Genomic DNA, 17,716 nt, shown 5'->3' with positions numbered 1-17,716 from the left:
AGCCGATGCAGTGCAATAAATCCTGTCTGTGAATGTACACAGGCCCCTGAGCCTGTGTAGGGATGCATTTTGGAGTGGACTGTGATTGAATAAGTATGGTGTTTTTATTTTACTTGTTATTTTACGTGTTTTATTTAGTGTGATGTCGTTTTCCACCTTTCCCCGAATGTTTTTGTTGTTGTTCTTATTCAATACCCCGTACAGCTGGTGGCGGTAATGAACCATTAACATTGGATGCCAACCGCCGTTAAACCCCATCGAAGAAGAATAAGAAGCTAGAGGGAGAGACGGAGACCAGTTGATAGACATCAGGATATCGTTATGGCTTTTCGGCACGGTTTGGACTCGCAGATAGTAATAGTTGGCTGTGGAATATCTGGTATTGGAGCAGCTGTGAAGTTAACCAAACATGGTTTCCGCAATGTGAGGATCCTGGAAGCGACGGGGCGGAGTGGAGGAAGGATAAAGACAGGCAAAATGGGTGAGTGTAGAGGGAACATGAGGAGAGAAAGGGTGGGTTCGATCGGATCACTTAATTTTGCCAAGTCGATTCTCACCGCTTTTCAAAGTGTTGCATTATGGGGATAAAATCGTCCGATTTACGCTTACATCTCGACTGCAATAACTTTACAAAAATCATGTGATCAAAGGTCATGAAGTTATGTCTTCACTTCACCAACTGCATCCATCAAGAGGATAGGCGAAAAACGTGAAGTTGAACGATCCCAGTCTAAGGAAGGAGCTGTTTTTTGTTGTTCATATGACAGTAAAACATTCTTATGATGACTATAACATGTGTTGGCACCTTGAAATTTCTCATAAAAAGTATACTTGAACACGGCCTACTCGGGCAAATGTGGCGAACGGCTGAATTTGAACTCTCGTACACCTCGTGATGAAGACAGTCAATCTTCTATCTACTGTTTCTAGTCGTAAACACAGCCTGTTGTGAACGCAAGTTGCTGTCTGATGAAGAGGAATAGCTATAGATATCTGTTTTCGAGTGCACTTGAAATATGCAGCATGCAATACGATTTGTTTTGATCCTGTGAAGAGGTAACATCGTTGACCATTTAGCCAATTTATTGAAAGCTAGGCAATATTACAGTTTGACTAGCCTAGCCAGCTACTATAAACGTCAATTTGTGTTTAATTATCCATATCTCTGTCAGTGAATTAAAAGTATTGTCTCATTTCAAGGAACTAGCTGCAAGCTTAACGAAACATTTAATAATATACTTTGCATAGAATCCCAAATAAAAGCAAAAGGTGGAAAGGTGTGTGTAATCATGTATGCTAGAATGGAGGTTAACAGGCAGACTACACCGCTCGCGTCGCAAAATACATTCCGAAATCTATGTTATTCAATCATTGCGCGTCTGCGATGCCAAGGGCTAAAATAGAACTCCTTTCTATTTCTGATGCAGATTGCGCTGCAAGTCCTGCCTCTCCCATCTCCTCATTGGTTATACCCACGTGGGTGATTGAAAGACAAACTGTTTTGCTGGTTGTCGTGGTAATACTATGAAAGTGTAGATGCCAATCGCCATATAAGGTCAAAGATGAAAAAGCCTGGAAGGAGGAGAGATGACTAGAAACAATTCGGTTGGCCATTTTGTGTGGATTAATTGTCGGAGTAGAGGACCTTGTGCATTTCAGGTAAAATAACAACTCAATGTTTATATCCCAGGACAAATTAGCTAGCAACAGCAAGCTAGCTAAATAGGACAAATTAGCTAGCAAGTGAAAGCTAGCTAGCTAAATTGCCATAAATGTTTAATGCTTTTTGACCTGTTCCCAAATTAATGTAATTGGTTCAGAGTTTGTTTTGATATTTTAACCTGCGTGTCGTGATCGCGTTTGGTGTGAGGGGGGACAACAGAAATGTATGGACGATGGTGCGCGCACAGCCAGTTTGGGTTCCGTGTTGGAGACCGCTGCAATATGCATATTTGCCAAAACATATTTAAGCAATAAGGCCCAAGGGGGTGTGGTGTATATGGCCAATATACCACTGCTAGAGGCTGTTCTTAGGCACGATGCAATGCGTTGCCACAATACCCTGAGGAGCCTTATTGCTATAATAATCTTGTTACCATCGTAATTTGAGCAGAAAAAATACATGTTTTGTCATACCTGTGGTATAGGTCTGATATATCATGGCTAACCTAATTGACAGAATGAAAAGAAGGAAGCTTGTACAGACTAAAAATGTTCCAAAATATGCCTTCTGTTTGCAACAAGGCACTAAAGTAAAACTGCTAAAAATGTGGCAAAGAAATTAACTTTGTCTTGAATACAAAGCCTTATGTTTGGGGCAAATCCAGCACATCACTGAGTACTACTCTTCATATTTTCAACCATGGTGGTGGCTGCATCATGTTATGGGTATGCTTGTCATTGGCAAGGACTAATGTGTTTTTTACGATAAAAAGAAACGTAATAGAGCTAAATCTTAGAGGGGAAAATCTGGTTCAGTCTGCTTTCCAACAGACACTGGGAGACATTCACCTTTCAGCAGGACAAATAACCTAAAAACCCAAGGCCGAATATGCACTGCAGTTGCTTACCAAGAATGTTCCTGAGTGACTTAGTTACAGTTTTACTTAAATCTGCTTGGAAATCTATGGCAAGACTTGAAAATGGCTGTCTAGAAATGATCAACAACCAACTTGACAGAACTTGAAGAATTGTATAAAAAAATTGTACGATCCAGGTGTGCAGAGCTCTTAGTCTTAACCAGCGATTAAGCTTAGAGTCTTAATCGCTGCCAAAGGTTATTCTAACGTGTATTGACTCGGGTGTGCATTCTTATATAGATACGATTTCTGTATTTCATTTTTCTAAAAATATGTTTTCACTTTTTGGGTATTATGTGTAGATGGTTGAGAAAAGTATATTTAATCCATTGAGTTCAGGCTGTAACACAACAAAATGTGGAATAAATCAAGGGGTACGAATTCTTTCTGAAGGCACTGTGGCATACCTTGCGATACAATCTGTGTAATAAGATAACCACTTTGATTTCTAAACCAGATTAGTTCTCAAATAGCAGCTGATCAATTCCATGGTGGCCATGCATAGAGTTTGATGCATTGGAACATAAGGTATGGAGAATGATGAATACTAAATGTTAAGTGAATATGAGTATATTTAGGTGGGTTAAATGATTAACTTTCCCACTAACCTCATAAAAGGTGACTGTGCCTAAATCTTACCAATCCATTTGTTATTCTACAAATTATGACTGAGTGTGAGACATGGTTTTCATGATGTATGTTTCATGCATATACATTCGAAAACAAAGAACACCATGACAGTGTTTCACCATTTATTGAGTACGGAGACAAATAGCAAAGGTGTCTCAGGTAGTATTTGAAGTATCTAATTATAGGTTAAACTACCAATCAATGTATATCAAGTGCTGTGGAGGGCACAATCTTACCATGTTGCAGTCCAGAAAGGAGAGCTTTACCATCTATGCCAAAAGCCTGGGCCTCTGTTGACTGTAGAACTGTCATCAGGGCGGCAGGGTAGCCTAGTGGTTAGAGCGTTGGACTAGTAACCGGAAGGTTGCAAGTTCAAATCCCCGAGCCGACAAGGTACAAATCTGTCGTCCTGCCCCTGAACAGGCAGTTAACCCACTGTTCCTAGGCCGTCATTGAAAATAAGAATTTGTTCTTAACTGACTTGCCTAGTTAAATAAAGGTAAAAATTGAATCAATGCATACTTCAGTGTTCCCACTTCTCTCTTGGAGAATTTGTGTGCCTAGGCCCCATAGAGATGTCGAAAGCAGTGGCAGTTGGTGGGTGGGGCTATAGGAGGCGGCCTAATTGTAATGGCTGGAATTGAATTAATAGAACAGACTCAAACGTGGTTTCCGTAAGTTTAATGAGTTTGATACCATTGCATTCCAGCCATTACAATGACCCCGTCCCCCTATAGCTCCTCCCACCAGCCTCCACTGATCGAAAGGATCCCACCCTGGTCACCAATGTAGCTGACTGATGTAGAGAGCAACAAGTGCCTTAGCAGTATGCAATCTAAAGCTGTGGTCCAGAGATGAGAGCTCTACCATCTATGTCAAAAGCCTGGACTCCTGACGGGGACAATAGAATTCTCCCCACTGCATGTTACAATAGTAAAATAATCTGTTTGTCACTTGTTAAACTGATTCTACATTGCATTGGTTGGTGTTCTTCAACTCTAAAATGCACTACACTGTGTAAGACAAACTCCACAACGAGCAAATGCATATGTGGTATCAATGTCTAAATGGTGACAGCAGGGCTAATTTCTAAATCAAATCAAATACCATTTTATTTGTCACATGCGCCGAAATACAGCAGGTGCAGTAGACCTTACCGTGAAATGCTTACTTACAAGCCCTTAAAAATAAGAGTTAAGAAAAAACAAACATTTGACTAAATAAACTAAAATTAAAGAGCAACAATAAAATGACAATAACGGGGCTATATTGAGGTAATATGTACATGTAGGTAGGGGTAAAGTGACTTTGCACAGGTAATAGTTCATAAACAGCGAGTAACAGCAGCGTAAAAATGCATGTAGTCCCGGTAGCCATTTGGTTAGCTGTTCAGCACTCTTATGGCTGGGGGTAGAAGCTGTTCAGAAGCCTTTTGGACCTAGACTTGGTGCTCTGGTACCACTTGCCGTGCGGTATCAAAGAAAATAGTCAATGACTAGGGTGGCTGGAGTCTTTGGCAATTTTTAGCATTCTCACATAGGTGTTCCTTTTGTCCAGGTGGGAAAGGGCAGTGTTTAGTGCAATCGAGATTATGTCATCTGTGGACCTGTTGCGGCAGTATGCAAATTGGGTTGTGTCTGGGACAATGGTGTTGTGAGCCATGACCAGCCTTTCAAAGCACTTCTTGGCTACAGATGTGAGTGCTACGGGTCGCTAGTCATTTAGGTAGGTTACCTTGGTGTTCTTGGGCACAGGGACTATGGTGTCCTGCTTGAAACATGTAGGTATTACGGACTCGGCCAGGGACAGGTTGAAAATGTCAGTGAAGACACTTGCCAGTTGGTCAGCGCATGCTCGGAGTACACGCCCTGGTAGTCCGTCTGGCCCTGCGGCCTTGTGAATGTTGACCTGTTTAAAGGTCTTACTCACATCGGCTACTGCCTTACAGAAATAAAATAACAATGTAGACCTATCTTTGATAAATGTGAACTTGAATCCGTTTGCAGTCCACATTGTTCTAAGTAATTGCATGGCTGCAATAGCATTCACACTGATATAGGATCTAGGCCTATTGTAAATTGCATTATGGCTGTGCATGGACATGCCAAACATTGTTAATAAGCAAGATTACATTAATAAATAAATTAATAAGGCCTAAAAAGAGAATGAATAATACAATTCCAATTCTAAATAGGCTATGTCACACTTACAGGCACCATCCTTTCTCCCTGTGGGCATATAATGTTAAAACAACGCAGACTATGGATGGTTTTACACACATCCAAACTTTTCACAGTAGCTGGACAAAGATCCAATATATGCTGAACAAAAATGTAGCATGCAACAATTTCAAAGATTTTACTGAGTTACAGTTCATATAAGGAAATCAATTGAAATAAATGTATTAAGCCATAATCTGACTGCAATGTCGCAGTCATGTTGGGCCTGGGCGGGCTTAGGCCCACCCACTTGGAGCTAGGCCCAGCCAATCAGAATGAGTTTTTCCCCACAAAAGGGCTTTATTACAGACTGAAATAACTCCCCACCCTAAATAATCCTGCAGAAGCTAAATGTGGAGGTCCTGGTCTGGCGTTGGCTTCACGTGGTCTGAGATTGTGAGACCAGTTGGACGTACTGCCAAATTCTCTAAAACAACGTTGGAGGTGGCTTATGGTAGAGAAATTAACATTCAATTCTCTGGCAACAGCTCTGGTGGACATTCCTGCAGTCTGGCCATCTACTCTGATTTCAGGGCACTCTCATCTGATTGTGCCAGAGTGCAGAATAACTGATGAATTTAGAAATGGGCAACACCCATTGAATATGACCGGTGTCAATAAACATTGTCAAAAAGCATGTGATACAGTAGGCTGTAGCTTTATCAATATACGGTAATATATCAAACCATGATGCGTCTTTAACTGCAGTCTGTATCATAAAACCATAGCACTTATTTTTATTGCTGTGTAATTGTGTAACCTACTCATATGCTGTGTGTCGCTAAAACTTGTTTGAATGTATTACACTCTCTCTCTCCCTTCCCACTCTCTCCTCTAGGTAATAACATCATAGAGATTGGTGCTAACTGGATCCATGGTCCGTCGGAGGCTAACCCAGTGTTCTGTCTGTCCAGACAGTACAGCCTGCTGGACCCAGAGAGCCTGACTCCGGAGAACCAGGACCTGGCTATAGGAGGTCACCCACCATGGGTACCAAACTGGTTCTCCAGCTCTGGTAAAAAGTTGGGCCAGACAGAGACTGATTTTAATGGATGAAAATGTAATATTATGTCACCCAGTCCGTTTTTTTTTTTTCCGTTTTTTTTGTCCGTCAGAAGTTAAAATAAGTTGAACTAACATGAGTTGTGTATGTACAAGTGACAGACCAAACTGCGGATGCGCTCTCCGTTCCTTTTTTTTTTTTTTTTTTTTTTTTTTGTCGGTCAATGTATGAACCCCATAGAAAAAACATTGGTTCATACAAAGTCTTAGCTAGTCGGTAGTTTGTTAGCATTGTGTTATGTTTCTACCAGGTCATAAGCTGACTCCAGAGCTGATGGGTCCTGCTGTAGAGCTGTTTGCTGAGGTGTTGGAGGAGGGAGGCGAGTTCAGCGAACAGGGAGGAGAACCGTATAGCAGTGTCGGAGAGTTCATAAGGACAAAGGTACGTCACACATGCGCCCATACACATATACACACCGTATACCTATATCTCTTGCCTGTTAAATGTCCGTGTGTGTGTGTGTGTGTAGGTGCGTCAGCGTGCAGCAGAGCGGTGGCAAGGTGACAGTCTGTCCTGTCAGTCTGTCCGTCTGTCTTTGATCAGTACTCTGTTGAAGGCGGAGTGTTGTGTGAATGGAACACACACTCTGGACACGCTGGGCCTGGGAGCCTTTGGACTGTACAAGACCTTGCCTGGATTGGACTGCACCTTCCCCCGGTCAGTTTGTGTGGGCTCGCAGGGGTTCGGCTGGGTTAAATGGAATAGTAACTGAAATCTGCACAATGACTGTACTCCTATAACCTCTCACAATGTAGCCTAATATAATATTAGTAGGCTACCAAATTAACATTTGGTGTATCGTTTTACGGCAAGCAACAATTTTGTCTCTGGAACAGGAGTGGAGAGAAATGATGTATTTATTTCAGCATCTTGAAAGACTGCGAATGGACCGTTAAGTACTTTGCAAACGTGCCATCTTTTTCGGAGAAACAAAGCTGACAGTAGGCTATTTTAACCACATAAAATATGCATCCAAGACCAACTGAAGTATTATTATCTGAATCTTGATGGATTGTTTTCACAGCTTTTCATAAAACCGGTCAAAATGGTGTCATTTGGAAGTTTTACAGAAAATCTTTCCGGGTTATTGCAGTTTCTCCCTGGTCTCTAAACGTTAAAGAAGAACTTTACAGATGTCAGCTAGATTATTGATACATTTATTCTATTGATGTTATGACTTTATTCTGGTGAGCAAGGCTTTATTAAGTATTCTAGGGCAACAAGTAATGCCCGAAGAGAAGCTGCGTGTATCTAATTCTAAACAAGTTGAGTAACAAATAGCCTACCAAATGTCGTAAATTCTAAGCATAAAATATCTAAATTAGGCTGTCAAAAATACTTGTGTGTGTGTGTGTGTGTGTGTATAGACATCGATTGCACCTTTCTCAGTTTACCGCTGAGTGCCATCGCTGTGTGAGTGACTTGACTAGACTGCTGTTCTCTCTTTCAGAGGTTATGAAGGGTTAATCGACAACTTGATGAAAGAGCTTCCTGCTGGGATAGTCTCCTACCATCGACCAGTCAGCTGTGTCCACTGGCAGAGGGTGGTGAGGAAAGGAGGGAGAGAGTACCCTGTTGTGTTGGAGTGTGAAGATGGAGAGAGAATCCCAGCGGACCACGTCATCCTCACTGTCCCTCTCGGTAGGTCTCACGCACACACACACACACAGATGTCAAATGACTACTGTTAAAATGTTCTCTTATATTACATTTTATGACATCTTTTCTAAGTTTCTAAACATTAACCTTTTATAACCAGTAACAAACATTGTGACCGAACCTTCTCAAAGAACTGGAAGTCGTGAGTTTTCTGTGCTGACAGGCTACCTAAAATAGGCACCATGCCATGTCTCTCTTCTCCTCTCATTTACATTTTTTTTTAGAACAACCTCAAACTACACTGGACAAACATATAAATGCAGCAATTTCAAAGATTTTACTGAGTTACAGTTCATATAAGGAAATCAGTCCAGATAACTATTTTTTTTAAAGTAGGGGCGTGGGTCAGAACCAGGCTGTTGATTGTGGGATGTCGTTCCATTGCTCTTCAATGATTGTGCGAAGTTGCTGGATATTGGCGGGAACACAATGTCGTACACGCCGATCCAGAACATCCCGAACATGCTCAATGGGTGACATGTCTGGTGAATATGCAGGCTATGGAAGAACTGGGAAATTTTCAGTTTCCAGGAATTGTGTACAGATCCTTGCGACATGGGGCCGTACATGAACATGCTAGTACATGAACATGCTAGAACATGAGGTAATGGAGGCGGAAGAATGGCACGACAATGTGCCTCAGGATCTCATCATGGTATCTCTGCGCATTCAAATTGCCATCACTAAAATGCAATTGTGTTCGTTGTCCATAGCTTATGCCTGACCATACCATAATCTCGCCGCCACCATTGGGCACGCTGTTCACAATGTTGACATCAGCAAGCCGGTACAGTTGAAACCAGGATTAATCCGTGAAGAGCACACCTCTCCAGTGTGCCAGTGTCCATCGAAGGTGAGCAGTTGCCCACTGAAGTCGGATACGACGCTGAACTGCAGTCAGGTCAAGACCCTGGTGAGGACGACGAACACGCAGATGAGCTTCCCTGAGACGGTTTCTGACAGTTTGTATGGACATTTTTTGGTTCCGCAAACCCCCAGTTTCATCAGCTGTCGGGGGTGACTGGTCTCAGACGATCCCGTAGGTGAAGAAGCTGGATGTGGAGGTCCTGGGCTAGCATGGTTACACGTGGTCTGTGGTTGTGAGGCCGGTTGGACATACTAGCAAGTTCTCTAAAATGACATTGGAGGCTGCTTATGGTAGAAAAATGAACATTTAAATTATCTGTCAACAGCTCTGGTGGACATTCCTGCAGTCAGCATGCCAATTACATGCTCCCTCAGAACTTGAGACATCTGTGGTATTGTGTTTGACAACTTCACATTTTAGTGGCCTTTTTTTGTCCGCAGCACAGGGTGCACCTGTGTAATGATCGTTCTGTTTAATCAGCTTCCTGATATGCCACACCTGTCAGGTGGATGTATTATCTTGGCAAAGGAGAAATGCTCACTAACAGGGATGTAAACAAATTTGTGTACAAAATTTGAGAGAAATTTGCATAATGTGCATATGGAACATTTCTGGGATCTTTTATTTCAGCTCATGAAACATGAGACCAATACTTTTTACATGAAGTGTTTACATTTTTGTTCAGTGTACCTAATGATATCTACAATTATTTTATCAGGTTATCTGAAGCAGCATCATGGTACCCTCCTCTCCCCTCCTCTACCCCTCCACAAGCTGCACTCTGTTCAGAGGATGGGCTTTGGAACCAACAACAAGATCTTTGTGGAGTTTGACCAACCCTGGTGGGACGACGACTGTGAGGTCATATACCTGGTCTGGGAAGACGAGGTATGAAACAAAGCATGCGGTGAAAAGAGTATTGGGCCCAAAACAGATCCTTGAGGAACACAATATATATCTGTCATTGCAAACACACAGACAGTAACAGAAGTTTTACTGTTGCCCTCTAGTCAGACTTGGTGGACCAGGTATCAGATGTGGAGAGACTCTGGATCAAGAAACTGTTTGGTTTCACTGTCCTCAAACCCACTGAGCGGTAACTAAGACGTACACACAAACTAAAAATCTCTAACTCAATGTCTTGAACTCCCCACGCCTCTTGCCTCTCACCCTCTTTCCCCCTCTCTACCCCTGTATCTCCAGGTATGGCCATGTTTTGTGTGGCTGGATCGCTGGTCATGAGTCTGAGTTCATGGAGACTCTGCCAGAACAGGACGTCACACACTCCGTAACACACCTGATACGCAGGTTCACAGGTAAACCTTCTAACATCTAACCCCTCCATCACATGCCTCATACGCAGTTTAACCCATTGTACTTTAATGTCTGTAATCTACACTTCAGTCAGTAGTGTGTTAATCTTTTGTTCCCTTAGTTCGTAGAGGCGAACTAGCTACTACTAGGTATTCCTGCTTCCCCACGGTGGAGTTGCTTGGGTAGCTCTATTGTTTAGTGTAGTGTTAAGTCACTTGGTTATTCTAAACGGACCTTGCTTTGGTCAATAAGGCCATCTAGCCTAGCTAGGACTGAAAAGACTCCTGGCTAACATCAGCTAGCAGCCTTGACTTCCTGTGAATGAAGCTTTCCCCCAGCTTAATGGCAACCCCATTCCTATTTCCAATTCCTGGAGTTGGAGGATTTTGAGGAATCGGGTCTTGCGTGAACCTCCGATGAGGAAGCAGCCCCTTTAAACTTGGCTAGGCTAACCGCCGGAGCGAGGGGCCTTAACACAGGTCTGAGCGACCAATGCGCCCCTCCCCCCTTGGTGTCTCATTACTGGGATTCATTGATGATTCCTGCCTGTAGCTCACTAGTCCCTTTGAGGTGTCTAGTGGTACAGGTTATGGGCTCTGTAGGCGATTGGTTGTTGGTAACTGAGTCGAGGGAACAAGCAGGGTTGGATCCCGACAGGAGCGGTCTTTCTCGAGCTCAACACTTGTCATTCCTGGGAATTCTATTTTATTATGAATCGCCCCTGGGTCATTCCACCTCAAAAAGCACAAGAAAAAGGGGTTATGACACTCACCCCATCTCAGATTGTTAAGAAATGGTTTATTATGTTAAAAAAGGATCAAATTCGCATTCCTGCAACATTATTTTGTTGAAATAGAATTTTGATCTCCTGGAAATTAAGCTAATTGATTGCACCCAAATTGGCATTTTTTTATTTATAGGATTCATATATTTTATTATAGTACCTAACATCCGATTTGGATCAAACTTATTTGGACATTAAAAAAAAATGTAAAAAGCCACCCATGGACACACCACGCCAGTCCCACCCCAACAACGAGTATATAGTATCAGTGCTCCATGTCTGACAATTAGTATGGAGCTGCGGCTCGGAGTATTGATTCTTCATCCTTGGATATGAAGTGCGAAAATGCTAATATAGGTTCCATTGACTTGCACTGGATCTGTGCCACAAACGCTAAAAAAAAGTTAGCATTTGAAACATTGGCCAGGTAAACAAAACCAAAGTGTGGGTTTCTGTCATACCTTGACCATAGACTGCTTACAGGGTAAGGAAACTTATATGTAATTTGGGTGAACTATTCCTTTAACTTTGAGGGGAGGGGTGATTCTTACATTTAAAAAGAAAATGGCCTAAAAGCATGAACAGAACCATCTAGTCGTCAGAACCTGATAATATCAGGATGTACAGTGCATTCGGAAAGACCCTTTCACTTTTCCCACATTTCATTACTTATTCTAAAATTGATTAAATAATACATTTTTTCTCATCACCCTACACACACAATACCCCATAATGACAACGAAAAAACCTGTTTTTAGAAATGTTTGCAAATGTATTTAATTAAAAACATCTTATTTACATAAGTATTCAGAGCCTTTACTCAGTACTTTGTTGAAGCACTTTTGGCAGCGATTACAGCCTCGAGTCTTCTTGGGTATGATGCTACAAGCATGGCATACCTGTATTTGGGAAGTTTCTCCCATTGTAATCTGCAGATCCTCTCGAGCTCTGTCAGGTTGGATGGGGAGCGTTGCTGCACCGTTATTTTCCGGTCTCTTCAGAGATGTTTGATAGGGTTAAAGTCTGGGCTCTGGCTGGGCCACTCAAGGACATTCAGAGATTTGTCACGAAGCCACTCACGCGTTGTCTTTGCTGTGTGCTTCGCCCCAGTCTGCGCTCTGAAGCAGGTTTTCTTCGTTCATCTTTCCTTCGATCCTGACTACTGAAAAACATCCCCACAGCAGGATGCTGCCACTACTATGCTTCACTCTAGGGATGGTGCCAGGTTTCGTCCAGAAGTGACACACGGTGTTCAGGCCAGAGAATCTTATTTCTCATGGTCTGAGAGTCCTTTAGGTGACTTTTGGCGAACCAAGCAGGCTGTCATGTGCATCTTACTGAGGAGTGGCTTCCGTCTGTCTGTCTTCCGACATTATATTAAGTAGCATTGTTTAAAGTGGCTAGTGATATATTTTACATCAATTCCCATTATTAAAGTGGCTGGAGTTGAGTCAGTGTGTTGGCAGCAGCCACTCAATGTTAGTGGTGGCTGTTTAACAGTCTGATGGCCTTGAGATAGAAGCTGTTTTTCAGTCTCTCGGTTCCCGCTTTGATGCACTTGTACTGACCTCGCCTTCTGGACGATAGCGGGGTGAACAGGCTCGGGTGGTTGTTGTCCTTGATGATCTTTATGGCCTTCCTGTGACATCGGGTGGTGTAGGTGTCCTGGAGGGCAGGTAGTTTGCCCCCGGTGATGTGTTGTGCAGACCTCACTACCCTCTGGAGAGCCTTACGGGTGTGGGCGGAGCAGTTGCCGTACCAGGCGGTGATACAGCCTGACAGGATGCTTTCGATTGTGCATCTGTAGAAGTGTGTGAGTGCTTTTGGTGACAAGCTGAATTTCTTCAGCCTCCTGAGGTTGAAGAGGCGCTGCTGCGCCTTCTTCACGATGCTGTCTGTGTGGGTGGACCAATTCAGTTTGCCCGTGATGTGTACGCCGAGGAACTTAAAACTTACTACCCTCTCCACTACTGTTCCATCGATGTGGATAGGGGGGTGTTCCCTCTGCTGTTTCCTGAAGTCCACAATAATCTCCTTAGTTTTGTTGACGTTGAGTGTGAGGTTATTTTCCTGACACCACACTCCGAGGACCCTCACCTCCTCCCTGTAGGCCGTCTCGTCGTTGTTGGTAATCAAGCCTACCACTGTTGTGTCGTCCACAAACTTGATGATTGAGTTGGAGGCGTGCGTGGCCACGCAGTCGTGGGTGAACAGGGAGTACAGGAGAGGGCTGAGAACGCACCCTTGTGGGGCCCCAGTGTTGAGGATCAGCAGGGTGGAGATGTTGTTACCTACCCTCACCACCTGGGGGCGGCCCGTCAGGAAGTCCAGTACCCAGTTGCACAGGGCGGGGTCGAGACCCAGGGTCTCGAGCTTGATGACGAGTTTGGAGGGTACTATGGTGTTAAATGCTGAGCTGTAGTCGATGAACTGCATTCTCACATTCCTCTTGTCCAGATGGGTCTTCTTCTGTGGTGTCCTCACATGAACACCAGGTCTTCTTCCGTGGTGTCCTCACATGAACATCATTTAGTGTTTTACGTATCGTAGACTCGTCAACAGATATGTTCTCATGTTCCAGAGATTTCTGGAAGTCTTTCAGCTGACACTAGGACTCTTCTTAACCTCATTGAGCGTTCTGCTCTTGCAGTCATCTTTGCAGGACGTCCACTCCCAGGGAGAGTAGCAACAGTGCCGAACTTTCTCCATTTATAGAAAATTTGTCTTAGTGGACTGATGAACATCAAGGCTTTTAGAGATACTTTTGTAACCCTTTCCAGTTTTATGCAAGTCAACAGTTCTTAGGTCTCCTGAGATCTCTTTTGTTTGAGGCAAGGTTCACATCAGGCAATTCTTCTTGTGACTAGCAAACTCAAATTTTGTGATTTAAATTTTTTATTTTATATAGGGCGAGGCATCTCGTCTCATTGATTGGACTCCAGGTTAGCTGACTCCTGACTTCAATTAGCTTTTGGAGAAGTCATTAGCGAAGGGGTTCACATACTTTTTCCAACCTACACTGTGAATGTTTAAATTATGTTTTCATTGTAGACAATAAAAATACAATTTGTGTTATTAGTTTTTAAGCACACTAAGTTTGTCTATTGTTGTGACGATGAAGATCAGATCAAATTTGATGGCAAATTTATGCAGAAATCATGGTAATTCCAAAGGGTTCACATACTTTTTCTTGTCACTATAGCAGCAAGGGTTACCTAGCGGTGTACGTGCCCACTCTACCCAGGGGTCTGGCAGCGTCTTGGGCTTTATTTAAAGAATTGACTGTTGGATATTTGTGCGGTGGCAAGTTGGGCATCACCACACTTTTGTGAGGTTTGTCGCTTGGATGTCACTGCTCCAAGTGTAGCCCATAGCGTGCTGACAGGAGAGGGTCTAAGGCAGCGTGCAATACCCAGACGACTGCATCTTGCAGGTTGGAGGTCTGGATGGTCTTCCATGGGCTATTTCACTTGGTATCCATTGGGTCGACTTGGGACAGGATTACATTTCCCCATAGTTGTGTTGTACCTAGTGTACCAACTGAAAGTGAATGTAACGTTATGACTATAACTACTTTTCCTTTGAGGAAAATGAGGTACAACGTCTGTTTGGCCCTGCGCCACCCAGTTCTGGGCGCAGTGAGGTGTGGTACTGACTTGAAGAATTGAAGAAATATATCCGAGCCTCAGAGTTATCACCTGTGGAAGGCAGGGCTTCCAGCGAGGCGTGGATTTCATTGGCCTCGTCAGGAGTGACTTTAGTTCTTCAATATACGTTGCGACTGTGTTACTCCACATAGTTGGATTGTACCTCCTTTTCCCTCCTTCAGGGAACAGTAGTTAGTCATAACGTTACGTTTCTGTGTGTTTGTCTGTGTGTGTAGGGAACCCAACCATCACCCCACGGCGTGTCCTGAGGTCTCAGTGGTTTCATGACCCATGGACCTGTGGCTCCTACACCTACACCGCTACTGGAACCTCACTGCAGGATATACACAACCTGGCTGAACCACTACCACAACAAGGGGAACAGGTATACACACATACACAGTTCATGTGATGTATTCTGTCATCTTTTGACCCACATTCTCTCTCTCAGCCTCTCCAGGTGTTGTTTGCTGGAGAAGCCACCCATCCTTCCTTCTTCTCCACTGTCCATGGAGCGCTGCTTACTGGCTGGAGGGAAGCTGGTAGACTCATATCTCACTACTCTGCCCCCAGCACATTCCAGCCAACCAGATCAAAGCTATAAGGACAAGAACTCACTCGTTGTAAAAGTGTTATATACTGAACAAAAATATAAATGCAACATGCAACAAGATTTTAATGAGTTACAGTTCGTAGAAGGAAGTCAGTCAATTGAAATAGATAAATTAGGCCCTAATCTATTAATTTCACATGACTGGGCAGGGGCACCACCACCCACTGAGGAGCCAGGCCCAGCCAATCAGAATGAACCCCCCCCCACACACACACACACACACACACACACACACACACACACAAAAGGGCTTTATAATGGACATAAATATTCCTGTTACCTTTTATTGTCCCCAGCACAAGGTTCACCTGTGTGATCATCTTCCTGTTTAATCAGCTTCTTTATATGCCACACCTGTCAGGTGGATGGATTATCTTGGCAAAGGAGAAATGCTCACTAACAGGGATGTAACCAAATTTGTGAACAAAATTTGAGAGAAATACGCTTTTTGTGTATGGAAATTTCTGTGAAAAAATGTTTGTTTTTTACATTTCGGCTCAAGAAACATAGGACCAACACTTTGCATGTTGTGTTTTATATTTTTGTTCAGTATATCTCTGGGTATAAGTTACCCTTATGTTTAGTTCTAGGATCCGCTTACAAGTCCTAATATTAATCATTAGGGAAGAAGCAAAAAATAGAACTTAAAACAGTGTGTAGGGGCACAGTGATTAATGAAAACATTCTTGGCAAATGCTTTCGCTTTCGTCCGTCTTGCGCCGGTCCAAGAATTTCACCTCTAGCGGCACAATACGAATGCCCCCGGCCGTCCCTCTTAATCATGGCCCCACAACTTGATCTTACACAAAAGGGCTCCATATATTTGACTGTCCAACGTGGGTTAATGTTCCCAGAACCTATTGCTACTGAACCATTTGTTGAATATTATGATCTTTACCAAATATTTGTTTTAGGAGATTATTCACGATTTGAAATTGTTTTGATTATTACTTAAATCAAATTAATTGCAAGCCACTCAGTCTCATGGTCTGATTTTACTGTTAACAATTGGTGTTTAAATCTAATGATTTTAGATTTCACAATGTTCACCATTACTTTCAGTGTCTTATTTTTTTATGTAATGTTCAATATCACGCCTTAAATCTGTCCTCTTAAATATACTGTTCATATCAATAAAAAACTGATGTATTGCACAAAAACTTTCATAGGACATGTTTTGTACTCCCTTTTATATATATACCCTGCTCAAAACAATAAAGGGAACACTTAAACACTCATTTTTGTTTGATTTTGTTGTCAGCATATTCAACTATGTAAAGAAAAAAGTATTTAATAAGAATATTTCATTCAGATCTAGCATGTGTTATTTTAGTGTTCCCTTTATTTTTTTGAGCAGTGTTTTTATATTGTTCTCTCATATATATATGTGTGTGTGGAGTGGTTGAAAAACAAGTTTTAATGACTCCAACCTAAGTGTATGTAAACTTCCGACTTCAACTCTGTGTGTGTGTGTGTATATATATATATATACAGTTGAAGTCGGAAGTTTACATCCACTTAGGTTGGAGTCATTAAAACTCGTTTTTCAACCACTCCACACATTTCTTGTTAACAAACTATAGTTTTGGGAAGTCGGTTAGGACATCTACTTTGTGCATGACACAAGTCATTTTTCAAACAATTGTTTACAGACAGATTATTTCTCTTATAATTCACTATCACAATTCCAGGGGGTCAGAAGTTTACATACACTAAATTAACTCTTCCTTTAAACAGCTTGGAAAATTCTGATCGGCTAATTGACATAATTTGAGTCAATTGGAGGTGTACCTGTGGATGTATTTCAAGGCATACCTTCAAACTCGGTGCCTCTTTGCTTGACATCATAGGAAAATCAAAATAAATCTGGTTCGTCCTTGGGAGCAATTTCCAAACACCTGAAGTTACCACGTTCATCTGTACAAACAATAGTACGCAAGTATAAACACCATGGGAGCACACAATAATGCGGAAAACTGGTGCGAAAAGTGCAAATCAATGACTTGTGTCATGCACAACAAAGGACCTTGTGAAGATGCTGGAGGAAACAGGTACAAAAGATATCAATATCCACAGTAAAACGAGTTCTATATCGACATAACCTGAAAGGTCGCTCAGCAAGGAAGAAGCCACTGCTCCAAAACCGCCATAAAAAAAAGCCAGACTACGTTTTTCAACTGCACATGGGGACAAAGAGCGTACTTTTTGGAGAAATGTTCTCTGGTCTGATGAAACAAAAATAGAACTGTTTGGCCATAATGACCATCGTTATGTTTGGAGGAAAAAGGGGGATGCTTGCAAGCTGAAGAAGACCATTCCAACCATGAAGCACGGGGTTGA

General features: G+C 42.5%; 1 protein-coding gene across 1 annotated transcript; it reads left to right on the top strand.

Moving 5' to 3' along the window:
- Positions 1-222: 222 nt before the first annotated feature.
- On the top strand, positions 223-15,597 carry paox (polyamine oxidase). Its single transcript, XM_024424298.2, has 10 exons — positions 223-481; positions 6,267-6,443; positions 6,742-6,872; positions 6,961-7,148; positions 7,942-8,132; positions 9,737-9,906; positions 10,029-10,114; positions 10,222-10,334; positions 15,000-15,148; positions 15,215-15,597. Exons 1-10 carry the CDS (start codon positions 322-324, stop codon positions 15,365-15,367), a joined length of 1,518 nt encoding a protein of 505 aa, XP_024280066.1. The 5' UTR covers positions 223-321; the 3' UTR covers positions 15,368-15,597.
- Positions 15,598-17,716: the final 2,119 nt, after the last annotated feature.

This window comes from Oncorhynchus tshawytscha, linkage group LG06 (genome assembly GCF_018296145.1).
Source record: "Oncorhynchus tshawytscha isolate Ot180627B linkage group LG06, Otsh_v2.0, whole genome shotgun sequence".
NCBI lineage: Eukaryota > Metazoa > Chordata > Actinopteri > Salmoniformes > Salmonidae > Oncorhynchus > Oncorhynchus tshawytscha.
The sequence above is the reverse complement of the archived record's forward strand: the minus strand, read 5'-3'. Positions and strand labels throughout refer to the sequence as shown.